A 22,913-nucleotide genomic window follows, 5' to 3' on the forward strand; every position below is an offset into this window, starting at 1 on the left:
AGTAATCATAAAAAAAAAAAACTATATCTTGACATACCATATTTAAATTTTTTTTCTTTTTTGAAAGATATCTTGACATACTTATTGGTTCATTACGTTGTAACTATAAACTTCCATTTGTGGTTTGGTGAAGAGATAAGAATTTTCCTTTTAATATGTAAAACTAGATTTCTTAATAAATGGTATATATCTAAGGGAAACCCAATATATATGCATTTAGTTAACGAACTTGCTTTGCACTTGTAGTTCATATACATGATTTCTATTTGAATTCAAATATTAATCCTTAGTAACGTTCCTCTTTTTTTATTAAATTTTGATATTTGCAATATATTTTTCATTTTTAATATTAGATACAAATATTAGTCATGATCAAAAATTGGCTCAAAATTTTTGTATGTAACTTTATCGAACATAGATAGAAGAATGTAGCGTGAGGTTGGAGGAGGGATATCATTGCCTTCAAAAATTGGTTTATGGTGTTTGTACTCAGTATTTTCACATCCATCGTTTGTTGTATTTGGTTATTCTTATGTTTAGTTAAGCTAGCTATATCTATAATCGATAACATATATAAATACGGGAATATGGAATAATGAAATTTTTTTTAATATATTTTTAGTAAAATTTTATATATTCTATAATATTCTTAGTCATCGCCAATTAAAATATTTTAATTTAAATATATAATATTTGAAATTTGATTTATCTAAAAAAATTAAATTAAAATGATTAGATATTTTAATTAATTAATATGGATTATCTAAAAATTTTTAATTAATATGATTATTCATTTCAATTAATTAATTTAATCAACATGATTTATCTAAAATAATCAAAATAATATAATTATCCACTTTAATTAATTGATTTAATTAATATGATATATTTAAAAAAATTAATAACTTTGACTAATAAAATAATAAATATCTTAGAAATTTCTAAAATTTAATATTAATATTAATATTAATTAATATTTATGAATAAATCTAATCATATATACACATGATTTTATATATATATATATATATATATATATATATATATATATATATATATATATATATATATATATATCAAAATATTAGATATATTTAAATCTATATTAGATTTAAATATATTAGTTGAAAAGATATATTAGATATATTACATTTAAATTTAGATATATTAGATTTAAATCAAAATAATTTTGAGATATTAGATATATCTAATATATATATATATATATACATATATTTTGTCACGACCATTTCCATAGACCGGACCGGCACTAGGACCTGGGTGGGTTTAAAGCCCCCGAAACCCGTAGTAAGCCTGTATTATCTAAAAACTCGCATTCTATTCACAATTGTGGATTCAGGCCCAATAATTTATTTCACAAATATATCCAAAGTACAATTCATATAATAAATGTCTATACTCAATTTATTCATTTACAACCAAGTTAGAATACAATTGCGAAACTCTACTCCATAATTCACTAACCTTTGCATTTACGTATTCAATACAATGATTATTACTCCTATCGACCCGTATCTCGTTCGTTCGATTGGACTCCAGGATTCTTCTTTCCATCTACTACCAGGGGAGATTGGAGGGGGGGTGAGTACTAAACTCAGTGAGTAGGATTAGATAACCCTCTCACCCCACACAATCACACAAATGCTAACATATATATATATATTTGTTTCTATGTGTTCACCCGTTTAGTTATTTGATCATGCAGTTTCACACAAATGGCAATACAACAGCAATCACAATTATTATCACCTTCATATAATCATATCACGTGGAAATTAGTCAATGGAGTCACCTAAACCCGATGAGCCGTCCTCACACATGGCCCATCACTCACATGTGCACCAGGGAGCCAATCTCCCATTCTGGCTGGCCGGTATAATCCTCACACGACAGGTCCTCTCATTATTTTGCCAATCTCTCTCTTTTCTTTTTCTCTTTATATATATATATATATATATATATATATATATATACCAACAGGAGGCAACTTGGTCGTCTCCATCAAATAGAGATCCTCAGGCACTCAAAACAGGAGGCCACCCTGCGAGCTGCGATCAGATCTAAATTATCAGGTGCGCCTAAATAAAGAAGCCAACCTATGGTTAATGGTAACGGTAACGGTAACGGTAGGTGCACATGGGGGCGCCGATCTCCCATTTACCCGGCTAATCATAATTAGGATCCATATAACGGTAACGGTCTCACAAACCCATGGTGACCCACTTCATCCCAATTCCACACAAACAAGGCGCAACAATATCACATTCACAGATAATCAAGCAATATTTAATATCAACAAATAGTGCATCACAATATGGCAATAATGCATGATAACATTTAGCCGTGAATGCATGAATGCAGTCGGATGAGGCGAATTATCTAACACTACTCACAGTTCTTGTTGTCCTTAAAAGGACTGCCTTTCTTATTGTGCGCTTCCAGTCTTTGTCTTCCCATTCCGACACTTTATAAGTATCTATATAATAAGAAAATTCTAAATAAGAATTCTAATTTGGGAAGCAGTTTACATTCATTTATTTGTTTTCGTTACCCGTCGGTTCATTAACTTATCAAACTAAAATGTATATCTATAGTGTTTCTTTATTTGATTTATTATTATTATTAATGATAATATTATTGATCATATTATTCATAACTATAATAATATATTAATTTATTAAACTATATATAAATTCACTATTCTTGTTTATTTATTTATTTGTTTATATCAAAATTAATGTAATTAATCATACTTAACGATATTTACGAAAATCTTTGTTATCCATTAACTACCTTGAAGTCCGATTCTATAATCGATGTTCATATACTTCACTTATCTATATCTAAATTCATAATCTCCAATTTTTACTAATTCAATTAACCTTATATTCAATTAATTAATTAATTCAAGTTTTGAAATTTATACCAAAAATAAGCAACTAGGCCTTACAATGTACCGATCAAAAATCGGATTTGATTTTCGTGATCCGCCCGAAAAGGAGATCATTCTGCCTCTCGGAGTCCTCGCCGGACCGCCACCGTTGATGCCGTGCAAGGTGGCCGGAAACATCAAACCGCCCAGAAATTCACAACAATCACACCACTCGACTCAAAATTCACCAAGGATTCCATTTCTAGTGTTAATTTAGTGAGATCGGTCCTCTAATAGGCTGGATCGGGCCCGACAGTTGCTTGGTGTCGGCGTTAATGGTGGTTTTGCCACTCAAGCTTTGTAGTCAGAATTAGCGGAGGAAAAACACTCACAAGGTGAAGGTGACTCGATCGACGCCTATCCCTTGCACTGACGTCGCCGAAATTGCCCGATCTCGCCCGAGGAGCTGCTGCGTCGCTAAGAAGGAGAGGAGACCATGTTCACGCTATTGGAGGTCCGATCGAAGTGAGAGAAGGCTGGAAAATGGGTCAGCGACTCCAGGGAAGTCGATCGCCACCTCCTGCTCGCTGAATGGTGGCCGGAAACGAGAAGGAGACGGATGAGGGAGGGGGTGCACGACTGGAGAAGAAGAAGGAGAGAAAGAAAAGAAAAAGAAAGAAAGTATGTCGGTTTCTAGATCATTCCGGTTCAATTTGAACCGGTTTGGTCTGATTCAATGATTTGGCTCGATTCTTGCTCGGTTTGTAGGTTTTTCACTTGGTTTTCGGGTTATTCTTGTGATTTTCAAAAATCAATTTAATTCCCCGGTCCAGATTGATTTATTTTGATTGTTTTAGTAATGATATTTGATCTTAAGATAATTAATAAATTAATCACTGGTGTTTCATATTATTTCTTGAAAATTTTAATTGTTCTCAAATCGAAAATTTCCAAATAATCTATTTTGGGCTTGGGCTCAATTCGATAATTTGGGCTCGAATTGAGACCATATTACATTTGCAGCCCACGCAGCCAAAATTTACGATTTTTAATTTAATAAAAATTCAAAAGTTTTAAAAATAAAAATTCGGGGTATTACATATATATATATATATATATATATATATATATATATATATATATATATATATATTAGAAATATTAGATATCTAATATATATTAGATATATATATCTTTATATATATATTAGATATATAGATATCAGATATCTAATATATCTAATATTAGATATCCATATTATATATATATATATCTTTATTAGATAGCAGAGGTACCTAAGGATCCAAACACAACAACTCATTCTCTATCTCAGATTCATACATGGTGTCAAGGACAGACCACAGGCTCATTCATAGACAAAGCTATATGGAGTTTCAAACAAGTTCCAAAAATTAAGGTTTTCTTATGGAAACTTTTCCACAGAAGTCTAGTTGTGCCTGACAATTTACGGAAGATAGGGTTCCACCTACCCACCCAATGCCCTTTTTGCAAGAAAGACGAAGCTACCAATAACCATATGTTTTATACATGTACAAAAGTTATAGCAATATGGTTCTTCTTTGCTGATATTTTGGACTTGCAGATAATACCAGCTAATAACTATCACCAGCTATGCATGCTATGGTGGCTACAAGCAGGGGAGAAAGACATTGTCAAAATCATAAGGGGTGTGCTACCAGGAATTATTACTTGGCTCATATGGAAAACATATAACAACATCACTCATGGTGAGGAACAATTCAATCAGAACAGGCTGATACAGGAAATTACATGGATGACTTACCATTGGGCAATGACTCTTGAGCATTCCCGACTAGCCCAAAATCACGACAGACTAATTCTTGCAAAGCTTACTCCCCAATATCACCTACACATTTCGGATAGAATTATTAGAGTCAGTTGGGTACCACCAGACAAAAATAAACTTAAAATCAATACAGATGGAGTGATGGGAAGAAATGGAGGGGTTGGCGCTGCGATCGTTAGGGATTACCAAGGAAGATTCATAGCTGGTCTATCTTTCAAAATTGACGCTTCACACTCGCTAGATTTGGAGACGGAAGCTACATTCAAGGGAGCTCTCTGGGCAATTAACCTAGGTGAAAATCAATGCTTGGAGACTGACTCTATGGATTTGAAGAAACGGACTGAAATGGCGAATGATAACTGGGTCTTCAAAAAATTGCTGGTGGAGCATCACATTCACATTCAACATATTTTTAGAGAAGGGAACCAAGCTGCACACCATTTAGCTTCATTGTCTCTTAAACATAATTTGTACACAATTTTTATTACATTCTCAAGTTTGCCCAAACTAGTTAGGGGGCTATTCTTACCGATGTATCTTCTCCTATTTTTCGATATCAATAAAATATATATTTCATAATATATATATATATATATATATATATATATATATATATATATATATATATATATATATATATATATATATATATATATTAGATCTATTATATTTAAATATATTAGATTTAAATCAAAATATTAGTTGAAAAATATTAGATTTCTATATATATAAATCTAATCATATATATATATATATATATATATATATATATATATATATATATATAATCTAATATATTTAAATCTAATAGATCTAATATATATTAGATATATATCTAATAAAGATATATATATATATATATATATATAGATCGGAAAAAAATATCATTAAGGATTCCAATTTGATTAGTTGAAAATTATAAAGTAATTTAATTTTAATTAGTCGTACTAATTTTCTATTTACGTCAAAATATATCGAATGAAATAAGAAATTATACTATATACTATATAAGGTATACATTAAGTATGCTTAGAATATAATATTTTGAAAAAAAAAAATTAATTTTATTAGTTGAAAAAATAAAGATAATTTAATTTTGATTGGTAAATTGATTTCTTATTTTAAATCTAAATTTATTGGATAAACTAAAAAATTGTATTATATACTAAATAAGGTATATATTAAATATGGTAAGAATATAATATCTTTTATGATTTTAATTTTATTTTTTAAAAAAATAAAGATAATTTAATTTTGTTTGGTTATATTATATTATATAAGATATGTATTAAACATAAGATTCAAATATGTTTACTAATTGATAGAATAAATAAATAAATCAAGGGTATATGTGTAAATCTATTAAATGTATTTAATATAGACAACTATACTTAACATCACAAAATCAACGAAGAATTTGTAACGTTCGGTCAAAGGATGCATTGCAAAGGTCAAAGGAAGCATTTAAGATACCTAGAGAGTACTTGATAGCTTTTTCTCCGAGGACAATGGCTACTTTATCTGCTTTTATACTATAAAGAGAGAAAAAAAAAAAAAAATTATCAATACATTCTACTTCTAATCCATGGTCTAATTTATTTTCTCATTTATTTTTACTTCTATCAATTATTATTTTTAATGAATCTTGATCGATCATAATTACTTTATATAAGTAACTTATTTCTATAAAGAATAAATATAATTTGTTATTATATATTGAGGAATATGTTATAAGATTTATTGTTTGATATAAAATAAAAAATAAAAATAATTATATATATATATATAATATAAAATTATAGTATAACACATTAAAAGAATTTTTTTCTAAAAAAAAAGCAACCGTAAAGCTAATTATATCCTCATATACATTATAAAAAAAGTAAAAAAAAAAAATACAAAAATTATAAACGATGCTCTATGAATTATTTTAATAGCTAATATTAATTTCTCATATTTTAGTGGTATAAATAGTTTATGGTATTATATTATATACGAAAAAATTAAGTTAATTACATTTAAATTGATTGACAAAATAAGTTTATTTTCATGAAAATTTTTAGTTGTTAAATTATGATAATGCTTTATTATAAATATGTTCTTTCCTTTACAAAATATTTAATTATTGAATTTTTTATTTTATTGTTTTATAAAATTTTCTTTTTCTATTTTGAAAATACTCTTAGTATATGTGAGACAGTAGAAGAATTTTTTTGTGTATATAGGAAATGAAAGGCATTCCCTTTATTGTCCATTGCCCAATACATTGCTATTTTTAGGCTACAACTAAAGGCACATCTAAAGCCTACGTTCTTAATCAAATAAAAGCAAAAGACGGTTTCTTTTTTAGATACAAATATTTAAACCCAATAATTTGGATATTTGGGTTATATAATGCAAGATTAAACGATCTCAATTTTGTCATTTGCAATGCGATTTGAGGCAATCCAAACTATGAGGTTTTATATAAAGAATGAAAGCCGAATGCATAAATTTCGCTCTAAAATTTACGCGAGTCTCATCGTGGCACCCTCAAATTTGCAGGGGATTTTTTATAATCTTATATTTCTATATTTCAATAATAATTATGGTCATGCCTAAAATGAAATAACTTTGCAAAAATTTAATCATAACTCTAAAATTTTACATTTTATTTTGGCTTGAGGATGCCACAAGACAAATCACGTAAACTTCAAAAGTAAATTACGTAAACGTCAATAGCAAATCTATACATTTGGGTAAACACATCCATGCCTAATATGTGAATAGTAATCCTACAACAAAAACTATATCTTTTATCCTTTTTTTTAAAGACAACAAAAACTATATCTGGATATACCATATTTCGTTCTTTTGAAAGATCTTCACATACTCATTCGTTCAATATGTGGTAACTATAAACTTCCATTTGTTGTTTGGTGAAGAGATAAAAATTTTCCTTTTTAAAATCTAAAGCTAGATTTCTTAATAAATGATCTATTTCCAGGTGAAATCTAATAAATACGCATTAGTTTTAAGAACCTGCTTGACTTATTATTCATACTCATAATTTAATATTTCTTAATAATTAAATTTAAATTTACATATGAGGATTTCTAATTGAATTCAAATATTAATCTTTAGTATTTTTTTATTAAAGTTTGATATTTCAATGTGATTTTTTTATTTTTAATATTAAATATAAATATTAGTCGTTGTCATAATAATTGAGCTCAAATATTAATTATTTAGTGTTATAATTTAATTGTAATATTAGAATTATAATTAAGTTCAAAATATTATTTTTTTTAATGTCAATTATAAAGTATTAATCATTAAGATTTCTAATTGAGTTGCTACCTTCAAATATTAGTTCTTTAATACCGTCATTTATTATGAAATAATTCTTTCTTAACTCAAAAAAATCTTTGAATGGAAAAAAGTGGTTCCAAATCTTTTGTTCAAACTATATATGCACGCACTCAAATACAAAGATTAAATATTAATAATATATGATCATTGAATTTCATAAAATCTAGCGTTTAGATATTATGTCCAATTTTACTACTAAAAATAAGATTTTTCATGTCTAAATGATTAATGACACTATTTCGTTTTTTTTTTTTTTTTTGTACGCAATTGTGATTATAATATAACCTAACGAATATGTCTAACTGGCAAGGCAAAAATCTTTTATGTCAATGTCACATCATCATTTTCATGACATGTCATTTTCATGTATTTCAGCATATTTAGAGTCCAATTATACATTAGTATAATTTAATATGCATTTTGAATGATTTACGACCATTTAGGGGAATTATGGTGTCTTAGGGACATTTTGATAATTTACCATTTCATTAGCTATGTTTGGTAACGCAATGTATTTAATGCTAAATAGTTATATATTACGTCATGCATATATGTAGTATCAAATTATAGCTTTTAGATTTGAAGAAGAAAAATAAATCACAACCATTCTATAATAAGAACAAAATAAGCTGAAAGACAAACAAAAGTCATATGTCACTATAAGATAAAACTGCAGTCTCACATTATCCTTTTGTAATCTCATAATACTAAAAATGTATCACCCTTTAAATCTTACCTTATCCTATGTACAAATATCTAAAGCAAATGTTGCAATCCATTAGTTTATGAAACGCACCGTTTAACTGACCCATCCATTAGTAATCTCTCTCAAATCAAATCTCATTTTCCCTCTCTTCTATGCCTCTCCATCTCTATTATTGAAATCCAAAAAAACAATAACTGTTAAATTCAAGCTCCCTCCTCTCCTTTTGATCTTTGAAATTGTTCTTCATAACTAACCTTTTCAAGAAATCCCAAACATAAACTCAATACTACCAACCGCCACCACGACTATCACCGAATCACAGCTCAAACTCAATCATCCTAGAAAATCGACCACCTTACTTTCCATAGATCGTCATATCAAAGTCAATAGCTGACAGGCGAGTCCGAATGCCCGCTCTTTGTGTTTCCCGGATCTTCCAGCTGACCCGAGAACTTGGCCACCGTTCTGACGCTGAAACCATACAGTGACTTCTTCAACAAGTTGAGCCTTTTATTATTGTTGCTATAGGCATCGTTGGAGCAAATGGAACAATAATGGAGAAAACAAGTACCCAGATTCAATACCGCTAATAAAAGAGAAGGTATAACAAGAAATCGCCAACAGAGTAGAACGGAGAAGGCTGCATCATGTTGTTTGGAATGATGGAAAATTTTCATGTCTGTGTTAGTTTGTGATTATCATGTTGTTTACCTTTGATATAATTACTAGTGTTTGACTTTCCTATCTAAGTTTTGACGGTGCACTCCTTCTCTGAACTTTAATTTTGCTTGAAATCATGGAAAATCTTCTAAAGCCAGAAAAAAATGATAGATGAAGGAGATTTAGAATGAGCATTGCATAAAGGAGAGAAGGATGAGAAAGGATGAAGACGATGAAGGGATTAGATTAAGATAAGTGAAACACACCGTTTCACCTAACTCATTCCTTGGGTTAGATTAACCCTGAAAGAGAGTATAGTTCCATAAAATAACATTATATTCATCAAATCAGGATCGATTTGAAACTAAGATGCAATTGTATATAAAGTTCAAACTGGAGGTACCAGAAAAATAAAAATGGATTTAAATTATAATTAAAATAATCCACAAAATTAAAAGATTTTGGATAATTTATTCCGGCGATTAATATTTGAATCTAAAAACCGAATCAATTTATTTTGATTCGATTGACTTTTAGAATTGAATTATTGATTAGTTACGAAAATAATATTGTTGGATTTTTAATTTTGGTTCCATTTTATATGGCTAACTGAATTAATTTTTTACATCTAAAATAAGTGATTTTGGAGTGGAATAACCAAACTAAATCTAAATCGATCTTTATGTTGTTCGGTTTTCACAAAAAATGCATTCCGCCTGATGGAACCGGACAACATTCACCGTTTGATGATAAGCGGGACCCAGGTCAAACCTCCAGACCAGACAAAATTCGTTTCTTTAATTTCCCGGCAAGACTAATACTCTTCAAAAACCCTAATGCACTCATCACCACCACCGCAACCACCGCCATCGCCAATACGAAAAACCTCTAACTTTACTGTCTGTTAAGCTAAATAAATCCCAATCAAATCACACTACTTTGGTCGACCATTTAGCTCTATAACAAGAACCGTATTACGATTTCTTGGATTCAATCTTATAAATTCAATCAATATCTGGCCATTTGTGAAATTTTCTTTTCTTTTCTTTTTTCAATTTCATCACCAAAGTTTTTTTTACTCTTGCCACTAGATTGACCAGAAACCCAATTCAGGTTTGTCTTTCTCATTCAATAATTTTCTATCTTTTTAGTCCTCCAATGGCGGAGGATAAAATTGAAAACTGCAGTGAGGCAAGTGACTACACGTCTGAGGATGAGGGGACTGAAGATTACAGGAAAGGAGGATACCATGCGGTGCATGTTGGGGATAAATTCAAGAATGGACGTTATGTGGTGCAGAGCAAGCTTGGTTGGGGTCATTTCTCTACTGTTTGGCTCGCATGGGACATTCAAGGATTGGTACGTTAATTGTTCTTTCCCATCTTTTCCTTTCAATGATGTAGGAAGTTGTGTTCAGTGGGTGAGAAACGTCTGGGAAAAGAAAATGAATAAAAAATGTGGGGATTTTTGGTTTCTGTGTGTTGATATACTACTCTGTTTTACTGATGAGAAAGCTCAGGAAAATGTATAATGATGTGAAACTTACCAGATTTTGTTTATGTTGTAGAGTAAATCGTATTCACTAAGCCACTGTGATTGTGCATTAAGCGTAATAATATTGGTTTTTTAGTTTGATTGAGGTTTTAATGTTCACTGAAGTTGATTCTTCTTTCTAGATTTAATTTTTCTTGTTCTTTTTGTAGTTCTTCAAGATTTAGGCTGCAAGGTGCTGCGTTTCTATGACTTTTCTTATTTTCATGTTAGAAACTGATTCTTGTCCTTCCTCAGTTTTTAATTGTTCATCTCCTTAACGACATGAGAAATTCATTGTTTGTAGCGTTATGTAGCTTTGAAAGTTCAAAAGAGTGCTCAACACTACACAGAGGCAGCTATGGATGAGATAAAGATTCTCAAGCAGATTGCTGAGGGAGACCCAGATGATAAAAAATGTGTTGTAAAGCTTCTGGATTATTTTAAGCACTCTGGGCCTAATGGACATCACATGTGTATGGTTTTTGAGTTCTTGGGAGATAATTTGTTGACCCTTATTAAGTATAGTGATTATGGAGGGGTTCCTTTACACATGGTCAAAGAAATATGTTTTCATATTTTAGTGGGTTTGGACTACTTACATCGGCAGCTTTCGATTATTCACACTGATTTAAAGCCAGAGAATATCTTGCTTTTGTCAATGATAGATCCATCTAAGAATCCTTGTAAATCAGGTCCTCTCGTTCTCCCAACTAGCAAGAATAAAGTTGTTGTTGAATCTGCTTCTTCAAAATACAGCAAGAGTTTAAATGGAGACCTAACCAAGAATCAGAAAAAGAAAATTCGCAAGAAAGCTAAGAAGGCAGCTCAAGTTTCTGCAGGGAAAGAAGCTTCAGATGAAAACAAGACTGATCCTCAAACCCCTGTCCATGAGGATTCTAACAGTGATCCAAAATTGAATGAAGATTTTGTTGACGAACAATCAAATAATTCTGTGGTTAAAGATGAATTAACAAAGAGTGAAGAAAAGAAGAATGCTTGTCAAGAAAAACATGGTAGCAGAAGGGGCATCCGTTCCACAAGGCAAAAGCTGTTAGCAGCAGTTGATCTCAAGTGCAAATTGGTTGATTTTGGAAATGCTTGTTGGACATACAAACAATTCACGAGTGATATTCAGACAAGGCAGTATAGGTGTCCAGAGGTTATTCTTGGATCTAAATACTCAACTCAAGCAGATCTTTGGTCCTTTGCTTGTATTTGCTTTGAGCTGGCTACTGGTGATGTCCTCTTTGATCCTCACAGTGGTGATAACTATGATAGAGATGAGGTATGTGCAAATTATGCGGACCCGACTCCTATCCATTTAATTTAGGTTCTATTTATGATTTAAAAGTATTCTGGATGATCACACACACATATATAATATAATATATAATTGTATTCATTTTTATGCCATCGTAAATGTGAGATGTGGTCTTATTATGGGTAACAGTATCTCAGTTCATTATGGGTAACAGTATCTCAGTTCATTTGGTAGGATCTCGTCCCAGTCAAGTACGATACATTGGATGGCATCACATTCACATGCTTTTTCAACATTAATGTTTCTTTTTGTTCTCTTGTATGTCATTCTCAATATATACTACAGTACAAGGGATGATAGAACTGGTGCCTTTCTAGCTGTGCTCTCTGTTTTCAGTTGTTAATTAAACATGATTCCTATTACCTGATTTCTTTCTTCGAACATTGTTTGTGATTGTGATTACTAAACTTGTTTTGCTTCATAAAATCAGAAAATAAAGAAGGCAACATTTCTGCTCCCAATCAACCCTTAGTACTTTACCTTGTGATTCAAGGACACGATAACAGCTCTCTCTCTATCTCTCTCTCTCTCAGTCCATGTCTTAACCTACCAGTTGATGCTTACAGGATCACTTGGCATTGATGATGGAGCTTATTGGTGTGATGCCACGTAAGGTGAGACAACTTTATGCTTTGCTGATTTAAAGAGAATAAAATATTATTTAATAGAGATATTGTGAATTTGTTAGCTGCAAATGCAAAATTAGCAGTACTATACAATCACTTGAACAATTAACTCTGCTAATAATTACCTCAGATTGCATTAGGAGGTAAGTATTCGAGGGATTTCTTCAATAAACATGGAGATTTAAGGCACATCCGTAGATTGCGGTTTTGGACCCTCAACAAGGTACTCATGGAGAAGTATAATTTCAGTGAGCAAGATGCAATTGACATGGCCGACTTCCTCGTTCCCATACTTGATTTTGTACCTGAAAAGAGGCCCACAGCAGCTCAATGCCTTAGCCACTCATGGATTACTGCAGGGCCCCATCTGCTCAAACCTGCCACACCTTCCATTCAATTGCATACAACTGATGGGAATATATCAGAGAAAAAGAGGGAGAAAGATGAGAAGGCAGCCATGGAAACTGGAGTAGGCAATATAGCTATTAATGGCACTCCATAGCCACACGAAGGAATCCACCCGCACTCAACTCTTCAAAATAGACATGTCAGTATTGTTTTAAAACCTTTTAACTTTTCATGCAAACCTTTTCTTCTTCACGACTTTGCCACAAATGCTTTTGCATTCTTTATGAGGACTTTGGCTTCCCATGTCATTCGAGATCAAACAGATATTTTGCTGTCCAGATTCAACTCCGGAAGCATCACGGGATGGAAGTTAGGTTCTCTCAGGTATCTACATATGTTTTCAACATCTGCGTGTCCTTCGAACAAAATGATTGTCTATCAAGCTTCTAGGGTGTAGTTATCATTTGGATTGAATTTAACAGTTGCATATTTGATTGCATTAGTTATTCTTATTCTTATTTTTCTTTCTTCAACGTTTGTCTATTGTCCCATGAGCGACGCAATTTTGTAACTAGCCGAGGGAAAGACATTATTGAATTTGCATTGCAAGTAGGAAGCTGCAAGTGCTACCAGTTTTTTTTTTTTTTTTTTTTTTTTTTTTTTTTTTTTTTTTTTAATTTTTTTTACAAAGGTTTCTTTCTATATTTCCCTGGATGAAGGAAACTTTAGCTATGGAGAATTTAAATTATATTGTTTAAGAATATCTAGATCATTTATCACCAAGAAAACCAGTCCTCCAAGCACTCCTGGAGTACATACAAGGAGGGAAAAATAAAGGGGATTAAGGGAGAAAATATACATCAGTTGTAAAATGCCAATATACATCTGAAGAGCCTGTCTTGTTTAACTGCTGCAATGGGCAAACGCCTTCTCTCTTTCAAAAATCCGTGGAATGTACCAATTAAATTTAACTCCATTCTTGGAGATTTTTATCTTCTGGAGAAATGCGTGATATTACTGTGTGTAACTACTACTAAAAATCATATTGTTATTTAGTAAGTACTCAAGTAATCAAAATTAATTGGCCTAATATGTGCTTAGCCTTTGTAATCACCTGCAAAATATCAAAAGAAGAAAATATTAGGTTCTGATGACTGTCATTAAACATGAATTTCAGGTTTCATTAACATCATGATAAAGATTCATAACTCTGGATACCTGATATTTTTCATCTTTTATTGATAATAGTAGCAAAATGATATGGATAAGGAAATTAATTTAGAAAAAACAAAGCTTACCTAACCTGAATAGTTGTTAAGCTACAGAATCTTCCTAATCCTGAGATACCAATACATCAGAAAAAATGCTACAACAGCACCAATAATTATCCCAGCTGTTGTCAGCCAAAACGCAAACTGCAATAGAAAAATGATATGGTATAATGAATTCTTCCTTGGAACCTGGGAAAAAAAAAATACTATAACATAAAACTTTTGGACGAACATACCACATGCTCTTCAAGATAGGACTTCAAGTTCATGCCAAATATACCTACAACCATAAGCACGTGAATAAAATAGATTCTTCAAGCATTGATTTTGCATATCATCGCAAGCCACGGAATGGGATAATAGCATAAAATGTAAACACCATTTAACAAATACCCCACTCGCTTCAGTGTCATTGCATGTTTTTACACAAAAAAACGTGTAATCCACTTATTATTGTTGGAATATCAGGGTGGTAAATCTGTTGAGAATACAAGGAGCAATTGGAAAGAAAGATCTATGGCCAACTAGGGCAAACTCGTGCTAAATTTTGCAGCCCAACTTTCCGAATGCAGTAGGTGCTATAATTAAATAGTGATGCTGGTCAAAAAGTCGATACATCAGTTCAGGAGTTCATTATACTGTTTAGGTAATCAAAGCGGTTCTTATCTTCGTATCAAAAAAGTGTCTTGCTGTAAATAATTAAGTACTGACCACGGACACTGTTCTAGACTGTATTATGAGTTGGGTTTCATCAATGTCACTGGGCCACAGGTGATATAACCAAGGAGTTATAGGATGTTTACGTACAATATGGTGTCACAGTAATAGGCACATCTGGTGGAAGACATACCTGCAACGAGAGCACCAACTGCCACACAAAATGTCCCAACCTGGAGAAGTAATTCCACTCTGCTCACTTCAAGCCTCCGAGAGCTAATAAAGAAAACAGTACAAAAGTGCAGAATTAGAGAACTGAAGGGGACAATAAATTTAAAATCATCATGCACTGATGAACAAATTTTAGAAGTGACTCGGACTTGGAGTTGTTCTTGAGGTAAAAGAAAATTTTCCACGCTGGAATGGCTTTTGACTGGTCCTGACTATTTTGGTTGATGCATGTGCCAAAAAATAAAGATGAATGAGTGATTTGAATTATTCTAAGTATATTTCTGCTTATATTTATAATTGTCTGTGCCATATTAATTATTATGATTACACCAACAACAGAGTTATGTTCCATAAAGTAGGCCATGCTGGGACTTTTTCCTTATTTTACAAGCATTTTTTAGCATGACTCAAAGTAGCATGTTTAAAGGAAGTGGAAACATATGGAACAAAATGAAAAAAGAAAAAAAGATACAAAATACGACAGAAGCTATAATGCTATAGAAAAGGACACAAAGTTATGATAGTATCCAGGATGCATATTGAGAATATTAACTATTCTAAGAACCCGATGGTAGAAGGAGTAATAGGGTAATTCCCTAAAAACATTTAGGCATGATGATAGAAAGATATTTGAGGATCTTATCTCCGATATCTTCAGGATCAGTTGGGATTGGTAACATTTTAGAGGTATAAAAAGACTAGAAAGCTCTCAAATGAGAGAGGCTTTTTCTTTATATAAAGAACTCGGCAATCAATCACAAAGACTGGATAAAATTAACGTACTTTGGATTTTCCAATCCATCACTTACCTTAAATTAACAGCAATCGAATCTTCCATTTCCTTTGCAGAGTCAAGAAGTCGTTCTGCCTGACCATGACAAGATTCACATCTGCAATATCAATAAGATGATGTCAGATAGAAGAAGGCAATATGGTTGTAACAAAGGTTAATTCATGCACACCAGAAAATTAGAATCTTCATGGAGAATTTTCGTGTTTTTCCCCCTTTGTGGAGCAACACTTCCTGAAAGCAGTTTCTCGTTTCTTTAGGTTGAGCTAAAATGATAAAAATGATACTTTCCTGAACCAATCTGAATGTTCTGGAAAATATTAGAACCATGACCTTATAGGGCTATTCCCCATCAATACAGATGTAATGTCAGCATTGAGAACTAAGGTAATATTCACAGTTATACAAAGGAAAGGCATCAATGTTGATTCACAGTTAAATTTTATATCATGTCAACAAACATTATTATTGGTTTTCTTTATTACAGTTCAGAGCTGATGCCCAAAGAGATCTTCCTAGCTTAGCACTTTTCTGCATCTTCTCATAAGAAAAATTAAGAGAGGAATTCCTAAGAGCATTCAAATTCATTAGAAAGAAAAAAGAATAGACCAGCAAAATTATATATGCTTTGAAAGCAATGGGAATAGAAGCAGGAACAACCTTTGAAGATAATTTTCCAAAAGCATCTCAATCTCTTCCTCCTCCTCTGAAAATTACAAAAATCAAACCCATAAAAAACCTACATTAAAATTTTGTGCACATTGATAACTTTTTTATACAAATCTAGTAAATAATGACAAATTTATATGGCTTACCCTCAGCAATCTGCTTTTCTAAGGGAACAGAACATTCCATATCATCATTTCCCTTCACAAGAGTGCAGTTTCTGCCCATTATGCACATACGGCGTATTTCATGGGGGTCCTCCAAAAGATCAAGTAACATCTGTCTCAGAGCTCCTGCCCTTGAACCTAATTCAACCTTCCATATGCAGGTGAAAATGCAAGAGTCAAAGACAAATCCACTATCAGGTATTTGTGACAATCCAAATAAATAATCTATACCAAGGTCTGTTTGCTAATTCGGAGTTCCTCCAGTATGTCAGCAGTTAACCGATTGGGTAAGACTTCTAAGAGAGCTTGAACCTGAGGCAAATAGCAACAGATTAATCAAACTGCTGTACATTCAAGGAAGGCCACAATCTAGACCCAAATCCAAGAAAACATGAAAGGAAATTACATCAAAATCATGAAGCATACAGTTCATCAAATTGTATTAACAGAAAGGAGGGGATTTTTTTCCCTGGGAATAAGACCAATCGTTTATATGTTATGCATCTTGATAGAAGCAACACGTACTTATCCCCACTCTCCAAGTATCATCCCAGTCAAACAAATAAATCCAATAAGGGGTATTTTCAGTTAAAGTCAGGTAGAATGCATTTGTTTGTATCCAAACAATTGTAAGAGAATCTTTGTGGTCAATTAATTTTGATTTCCAAAATATGTAACTCTATTGACAAATTCCTGAACAATACTGCGATCCCCATCCCAAAAAGAGTATCTCTAAGGTTTCCTATGGACCACAAAGTAGAAGCAAAGGCATGTTTACCATTGAAAATGTTAAACTACATAAGAAAACTTCCGTGATAAAGAAATTTCATCACTTTTTGGTGAAATGCTTATTCAAAAAATACAAAAGATCTTTCCATATATTCTCTATTTAATCTGCTAAAATATGAAGATAAGACCAGACATATCTTCTATCGAGGGTGAATGCTACTAGCTACAGTTAGAGAATAAATTTGTCCACAGCCAAAATTTTAATGTAACAAAAGAAAGAAGACATTAAAAATCATACTCACGATGTTTCCATACTCACACGTGGTTCAACAGTCATTAATCTCTGCTCCAAACGCTGTACTCGTGAAAGCAATGCTGATTCAACAACCTGAAAATTTAAAAAAGAAAAGCCTCTTCAAACCCATAGATATAAAGATAATTTAGTACAAATATCATGATGAGTTTGTGTTAAAATTGTATGCAACCATAATTTCAAGCAAATGCACAAAGTATGCCGGCAAATGCATGATAAGCATATAGTAGGAATCCACCTTAGATGAAAGCCAAATAGATATGCTGACAAATATGTGAAGGTTGGCAGAGAATCTTGCGATAGGAACTATACATGTGCAAACAAATTACCTCCAGATGCATAGCTTCAGTTCCAATGATGAACAGTCTACTCCATTGGAGGTCTACTATGCATGAGAATGCACATGTAAATGTGAGCTGACAGATCCGCTAAACAAATACATGCAACATCAAGACATGCTTAATAGGGTGGCAGTGGCGGAACTAGGGGGTGGCTGACAGCGGCAGCCGCCCCCCCTAATTTTAAATTTTTTTTGAAATTTACCTTATAAAATATAGACAATTTTACTTTTTACCTATAAAATAGTGGTTTTTTTCGATATCGGCCCCTCTAAATTTTGAAGATTTTTTTTCGCCCCCTCTAATTATTTTTTCCGGTTCCACCACTGAGGGTGGGCATCTAAAGCTGGTACATAGACTTAAATGGAAATTGTTCAATAGTTACTCTGCTTGTGAAAAATACTATATTTAAGGTGAATAAGTGAGTTCAATTGGCAAACAGACTGCACAATGCACGCTCTTTGTAACATGGGAAACTTTACACCTCAGTGCTGCATTCTTTGATTCATAGATATCTTAGAGCCATAGAGCTGAGAATTTCAATACACAGTGCGAGCCTCATGCTTTTCCCTTGATTGTGTGATGGGAAGACATCCACTGAACTACAAAAGGAACGCTAGGCTTAGTGCATATGGAATTTGAGTTACCCAATTTTCTAAAGCTAAGTTGTTCTGCTAATAGAAATATGGCTCTGTTTGTTCGACATAATGAACTTTTTTGTCTTAACTATTTCGTTGTGACATTAAAACATCTAGGAAATTATATTTTGGAGTTTGTTCAGCATCAATCAATTGGACTGTTGTGCATACTAACATAGTTCTCTTAGATATTCCTTTCCTTCTTATAAGTTTGTGTAAGTTCTGAAACTGACTGCCACTTCGAAAAGGAAAATTCAATTTTCCCAATTCCCATGTCATGACTTCAACATCTTCTCTAATCCACCATTTTTCCCATTCTATATAATGTGTGTTTGCATGAGTTCTAAAGAAGGTAGATTTCACGCACCTCCTCTTTTATATTGAAGGTGTGAGAGAAGACTCAAGTGAGATACGAGAATGCTTTGGTTGATTAAATAATTGGCATGCACAATGTGCACAAAGCAAGTTCTATGCATTAACATATATAATTATCACTAGCAATGAAAAACATATCATTTGACAAATTGTGGCATCAAGAAGAAGAAATACATTCACCTAGACATCTTCATGTTTCTGTTCATAAAATTAGAAATGCAGGAGACCAGACTGACCTCAAGCTCAAATGGCATACATGGCCCTCCGTTGATATTTCTGGGGTTTAACCGAGGCAACAATGTATCTATAAAAGCTTTCCCTCCTTTACTAAAAAGGATTTAAACAGGCAAGAAATCTTCTACCGTCAGTTCAATTTAAAAAAAATATAAATGAAGAGATGTTTATCAAATAAGAAGAAAGGAGGAGAAGAAAGAGGAGATAACTTACCGGTTATAGTCAAATATGAGGACACACTCTCGCATTGCTATTGCTCTTAATGACCCCAGATTTAACAAGATAGCATGCTCGCGAACCTAGAAGTGTATTCAATCAGTTAATCACAACAAACAGAAGACTATTGATATTAAAGATGCCAGAATATTCATAGCAAAGATTCCAAAAAGCTCAATCAGAAAGGCCATGTTCATCTTTTAATCAGTTAATGTTCATTGATATGCTAATTACAAAGATTTGCAATTAGAAAGAATCAAAGAAATCAAATGCAATACTAAAACTGAAGGCAAATCAGTTTGACATACAATTATTACAAACTCTTAAAGAGTAACAACCACTGCAAAACATTATAAAGTCAGAAGGCAGGCCAAAAAAATAAATCCAAACAAGCATGTAACATAATAAAAACCATCAAAGGACTAGAAGGTACCAGCAAGGAAGGCATTGAATTTGTCAAGAACAATGATGGATCAACACTCCGAATGTCTCGTGGGCGAAGACCTGGTAACAGAACACAAATAAGAAGAAAGATGCCTCATATTTATTTTGCATAAATAAATATATGATTCTCTATCCATCAAAAAATTGGCAATGAAAACATAATGTTGGAAGCACATGATTAATGTGATAAAAGAGTAAGATAATAAATGGAGTATAGATATCTGACAAACATTTATTACTACTAAGTGGAAACAAAATCTGCAGTTGATGACCCACCACTTGACTTCAATAATTGACGTCTACTTATTTTCCTTGTAGATACCATCCCATTTGACTTCACTTCTACAACCTGCAGCAAGAAAAAGAAAGGAACATTCATAAGGAAATAACACCAGTTGTTAAGCAAGACAAAAGAAGAACTTTCAACACGCAATTACAAAATTACAATGACAAGCTTTAACCAAATTCAATTTTCCAAAATTTTCCTGCTAATCCTCATCTAAAGATGTCTGTATTTCTATTCAGCACCTTCTACTACACTACTCCTGGCGTTATTTATCCATATTGTTGTTACATTTAACAAAGCTATTTCACTACTACACTCTTCCCTGATGCATAAGAAGTTCCTAAAAGTAGGTTTTCATTTTTTATTTGCTTTCCTAACGATGCAATTAAACAGAGTAAAAGATTTTGTCCTACAAAAGTAGAGATATGCTCATACGAGATGATATCTAAAAACTATCAAGTTATTACTTGGTTGATCATAAATTTCCAAACAAATTAAGTTAATTATATAAGCATCAAAACTTGCACCAAAAGTTGATCCATTGTACTTGGATTAATAATATATAAAATATATATATATATATATATATCAATCCAACAACTCAAATTTTAGTTACTATACGTAAACAAACAAACAACAAAAGCAAGATTACACCAATCAGGTATGATCTGGTTGGTCTTCTTGCTTATATGGTTAACAATAGGTCTCATGTTCACGTCCTCTCAAGAGTTTTTGACCAATTTGGTGAGCAAGAGGAAGCGCTACCTCTGTGTGTAGCCCACAATGCTACTTTGGCCCGGACCTCCCCAAGAATAATTAAAAAAAAAAAATAGCCGGCAATTTGTGTATTCACATACAGTGCTACTAAAGTGGCAATGAAGCTAAAAATTGCAGAAAGAAAATTACAGAAAATTATACAAAAACAACAAAAGAAAAAAAGGGTGAACCTGCAAACCTCATAAACCGGCTCCCGAATCCCAAGCGAGAGAGAATCGCTGTACGAATTGGCTGTGGCGATCCTCTGCGGATGATGTTGGATTTTCGTGTCTTCCCTGGCTTCTCCGCCATCATCACCATCATCAGAAACCAGAGTCTCTGTCTCACCCAAGCGATCCTCCTTTGTGGACTTCGTTAAGCATCTTACTCTAGCAGATACCTTAAGCGCAATTGGAACCAGAGGAATCTTGGCCTTGTTGACAGAAATTAAAGGAGATTGCCATGCAGAGGGATAGAAGAGGAGACAGTCAGGTGGCGGAGATGAAGAGTGGACTGGAAATTGAAGAAGATGAGGAGATAGCGCCATTTCTCTGCACGAGCACTTCTGGTCATGGAAGAAGGTAGGTGCGAGAGAAATGTGTCTTTGTTTTGTGATATAAAATACTAAAATACAGGCGCTTTTTCAGATGGAAGTTGTTAAATGGATAGTATAATTACTGGTAATGTTCGTTAAACATATTTTTAAAATTTAATGTCCGTTAAAAATATTTTTAAAATGGTGACAGTTATTTTTGTGGCTTGGATTTGGTTTCATCATCATGTAATTTTCAGTGTCAGGATTTTTATTGTTCCCTTAGTAATTGGGGCCCACCATATATGTAATCTAATGGTTTAGCTAGTCTTTCGTTTTTAACACCTGGCTTAAATTTTGTGGTCACGTGTCTAATCATTGATGGTTTCGTTTTTGAATTTTCATTCCTAGTTTTCAATCCAATTTCTTTCGAATAACCAATGGGACAGGGTATAACTTCCTTGACGTGACCTTGTTGAGGGCTTCGTGATTTCCGCAGAGTCTCAAATTAGAAAAAAGAATTTTAGACCTGATCTATGATTTCACTCGTAAATGAAATAAATAAATTTTAGTATTCTCTAAAAAGCATTTCGATTTTATTTTATTTTTTTTAAATATATATTTAATAATATTTTTATTTTAATAAAAATATTTAATTTTATTAATTTGATCCATAAATGAAGCTATGGATCGAATGTAGATTAGTTTTTTTCCCTCAAATTATCATTTTATTTTCTCTAGCACAATACCGGGCACCAAAATGGGCTTTTGATCAATGTTTTTAAAATCGGATTGAATTGGCCAGTTAGATCGATTAAGTCGTGAACTGATGACTGATTTATTTCAATTTGATATTTGAAACTAAATTAATAAAAAATCGGATCGAACCGAATAAATAAAAAAAATCAAAAACCAATAGTACCGAATTGAACCCGATTTTTTTTTTCTACGACATTGTTTTTATCAAAAACCCAAAATCTATTTTTTTTTTTTTTTCTCTATTT

The 22,913-nt window shown here is 32.3% G+C and overlaps 2 protein-coding genes and 1 long non-coding RNA gene across 6 annotated transcripts; 1 reads left to right on the forward strand and 2 right to left on the reverse strand.

The window, feature by feature from the left end:
- Positions 1 to 1,384: 1,384 nt before the first annotated feature.
- LOC149498883 (uncharacterized) lies at positions 1,385 to 3,519 on the reverse strand. Its single transcript, XR_016322906.1, has 2 exons — positions 2,972 to 3,519; positions 1,385 to 2,497 (listed from the first exon to the last, which is right to left on the reverse strand). It is a non-coding gene; the product is annotated as an uncharacterized LOC149498883 (long non-coding RNA).
- A 6,641-nt stretch (positions 3,520 to 10,160) lies between these two features.
- Positions 10,161 to 13,882, forward strand: LOC105637333 (uncharacterized). Of its 3 annotated transcripts, none has more exons than XM_012220771.4 (4): positions 10,161 to 10,797; positions 11,276 to 12,256; positions 12,859 to 12,906; positions 13,049 to 13,882. In XM_012220771.4, exons 1-4 carry the CDS (start codon positions 10,597 to 10,599, stop codon positions 13,418 to 13,420), a joined length of 1,602 nt encoding a protein of 533 aa, XP_012076161.1. In that variant the 5' UTR covers positions 10,161 to 10,596; the 3' UTR covers positions 13,421 to 13,882. The 3 variants fall into 3 exon arrangements, with proteins under 3 accessions (XP_012076161.1, XP_020536265.1, XP_089575965.1); XM_020680606.3 differs by having other exon boundaries at positions 10,632 to 10,797; positions 11,286 to 12,256; XM_089719839.1 differs by lacking the exon at positions 10,161 to 10,797 and adding an exon at positions 11,142 to 11,197 and having other exon boundaries at positions 11,286 to 12,256.
- A 129-nt stretch (positions 13,883 to 14,011) lies between these two features.
- On the reverse strand, positions 14,012 to 22,015 carry MGT10 (magnesium (Mg) transporter 10). Of its 2 annotated transcripts, none has more exons than XM_012220774.4 (14): positions 21,577 to 22,015; positions 20,612 to 20,684; positions 20,325 to 20,395; positions 19,889 to 19,974; positions 19,678 to 19,768; positions 18,097 to 18,165; positions 17,280 to 17,360; positions 17,031 to 17,196; positions 16,876 to 16,921; positions 16,235 to 16,315; positions 15,388 to 15,470; positions 14,774 to 14,817; positions 14,570 to 14,681; positions 14,012 to 14,380 (listed from the first exon to the last, which is right to left on the reverse strand). In XM_012220774.4, the coding sequence occupies exons 1-13, from the start codon at positions 21,922 to 21,924 to the stop codon at positions 14,586 to 14,588; spliced, it is 1,335 nt and encodes a 444-aa protein (XP_012076164.1). In that variant the 5' UTR covers positions 21,925 to 22,015; the 3' UTR covers positions 14,012 to 14,380; positions 14,570 to 14,585. The 2 variants fall into 2 exon arrangements, with proteins under 2 accessions (XP_012076164.1, XP_012076163.1); XM_012220773.4 differs by having other exon boundaries at positions 14,565 to 14,681; positions 21,577 to 22,013.
- Positions 22,016 to 22,913: the final 898 nt, after the last annotated feature.

The sequence above is a fragment of the Jatropha curcas genome, chromosome 1 (genome assembly GCF_041381405.1).
Source record: "Jatropha curcas cultivar XTBG-Jc1 chromosome 1, XTBG_Jcur_1.0, whole genome shotgun sequence".
NCBI classification, from domain to species: Eukaryota; Viridiplantae; Streptophyta; class Magnoliopsida; order Malpighiales; family Euphorbiaceae; genus Jatropha; species Jatropha curcas.

Coding starts and splice junctions, on each gene's coding strand:
- LOC105637333 (XM_012220771.4), top strand. CDS start 10,597: ATGGCGGAGGATAAAATTGAAAACTGCAGTGAGGCAAGTGACTACACG. Junction 10,798..11,275: donor CATGGGACATTCAAGGATTG/GTACGTTAATTG, acceptor CATTGTTTGTAG/CGTTATGTAGCTTTGAAAGT. Junction 12,257..12,858: donor ATAACTATGATAGAGATGAG/GTATGTGCAAAT, acceptor TGATGCTTACAG/GATCACTTGGCATTGATGAT.
- MGT10 (XM_012220774.4), bottom strand. CDS start 21,924: ATGGCGCTATCTCCTCATCTTCTTCAATTTCCAGTCCACTCTTCATCT. Junction 19,975..20,324: donor ATTCAATGCCTTCCTTGCTG/GTACCTTCTAGT, acceptor ATACACTTCTAG/GTTCGCGAGCATGCTATCTT. Junction 16,922..17,030: donor AGAAAAGCAGATTGCTGAGG/GTAAGCCATATA, acceptor TGTAATTTTCAG/AGGAGGAGGAAGAGATTGAG.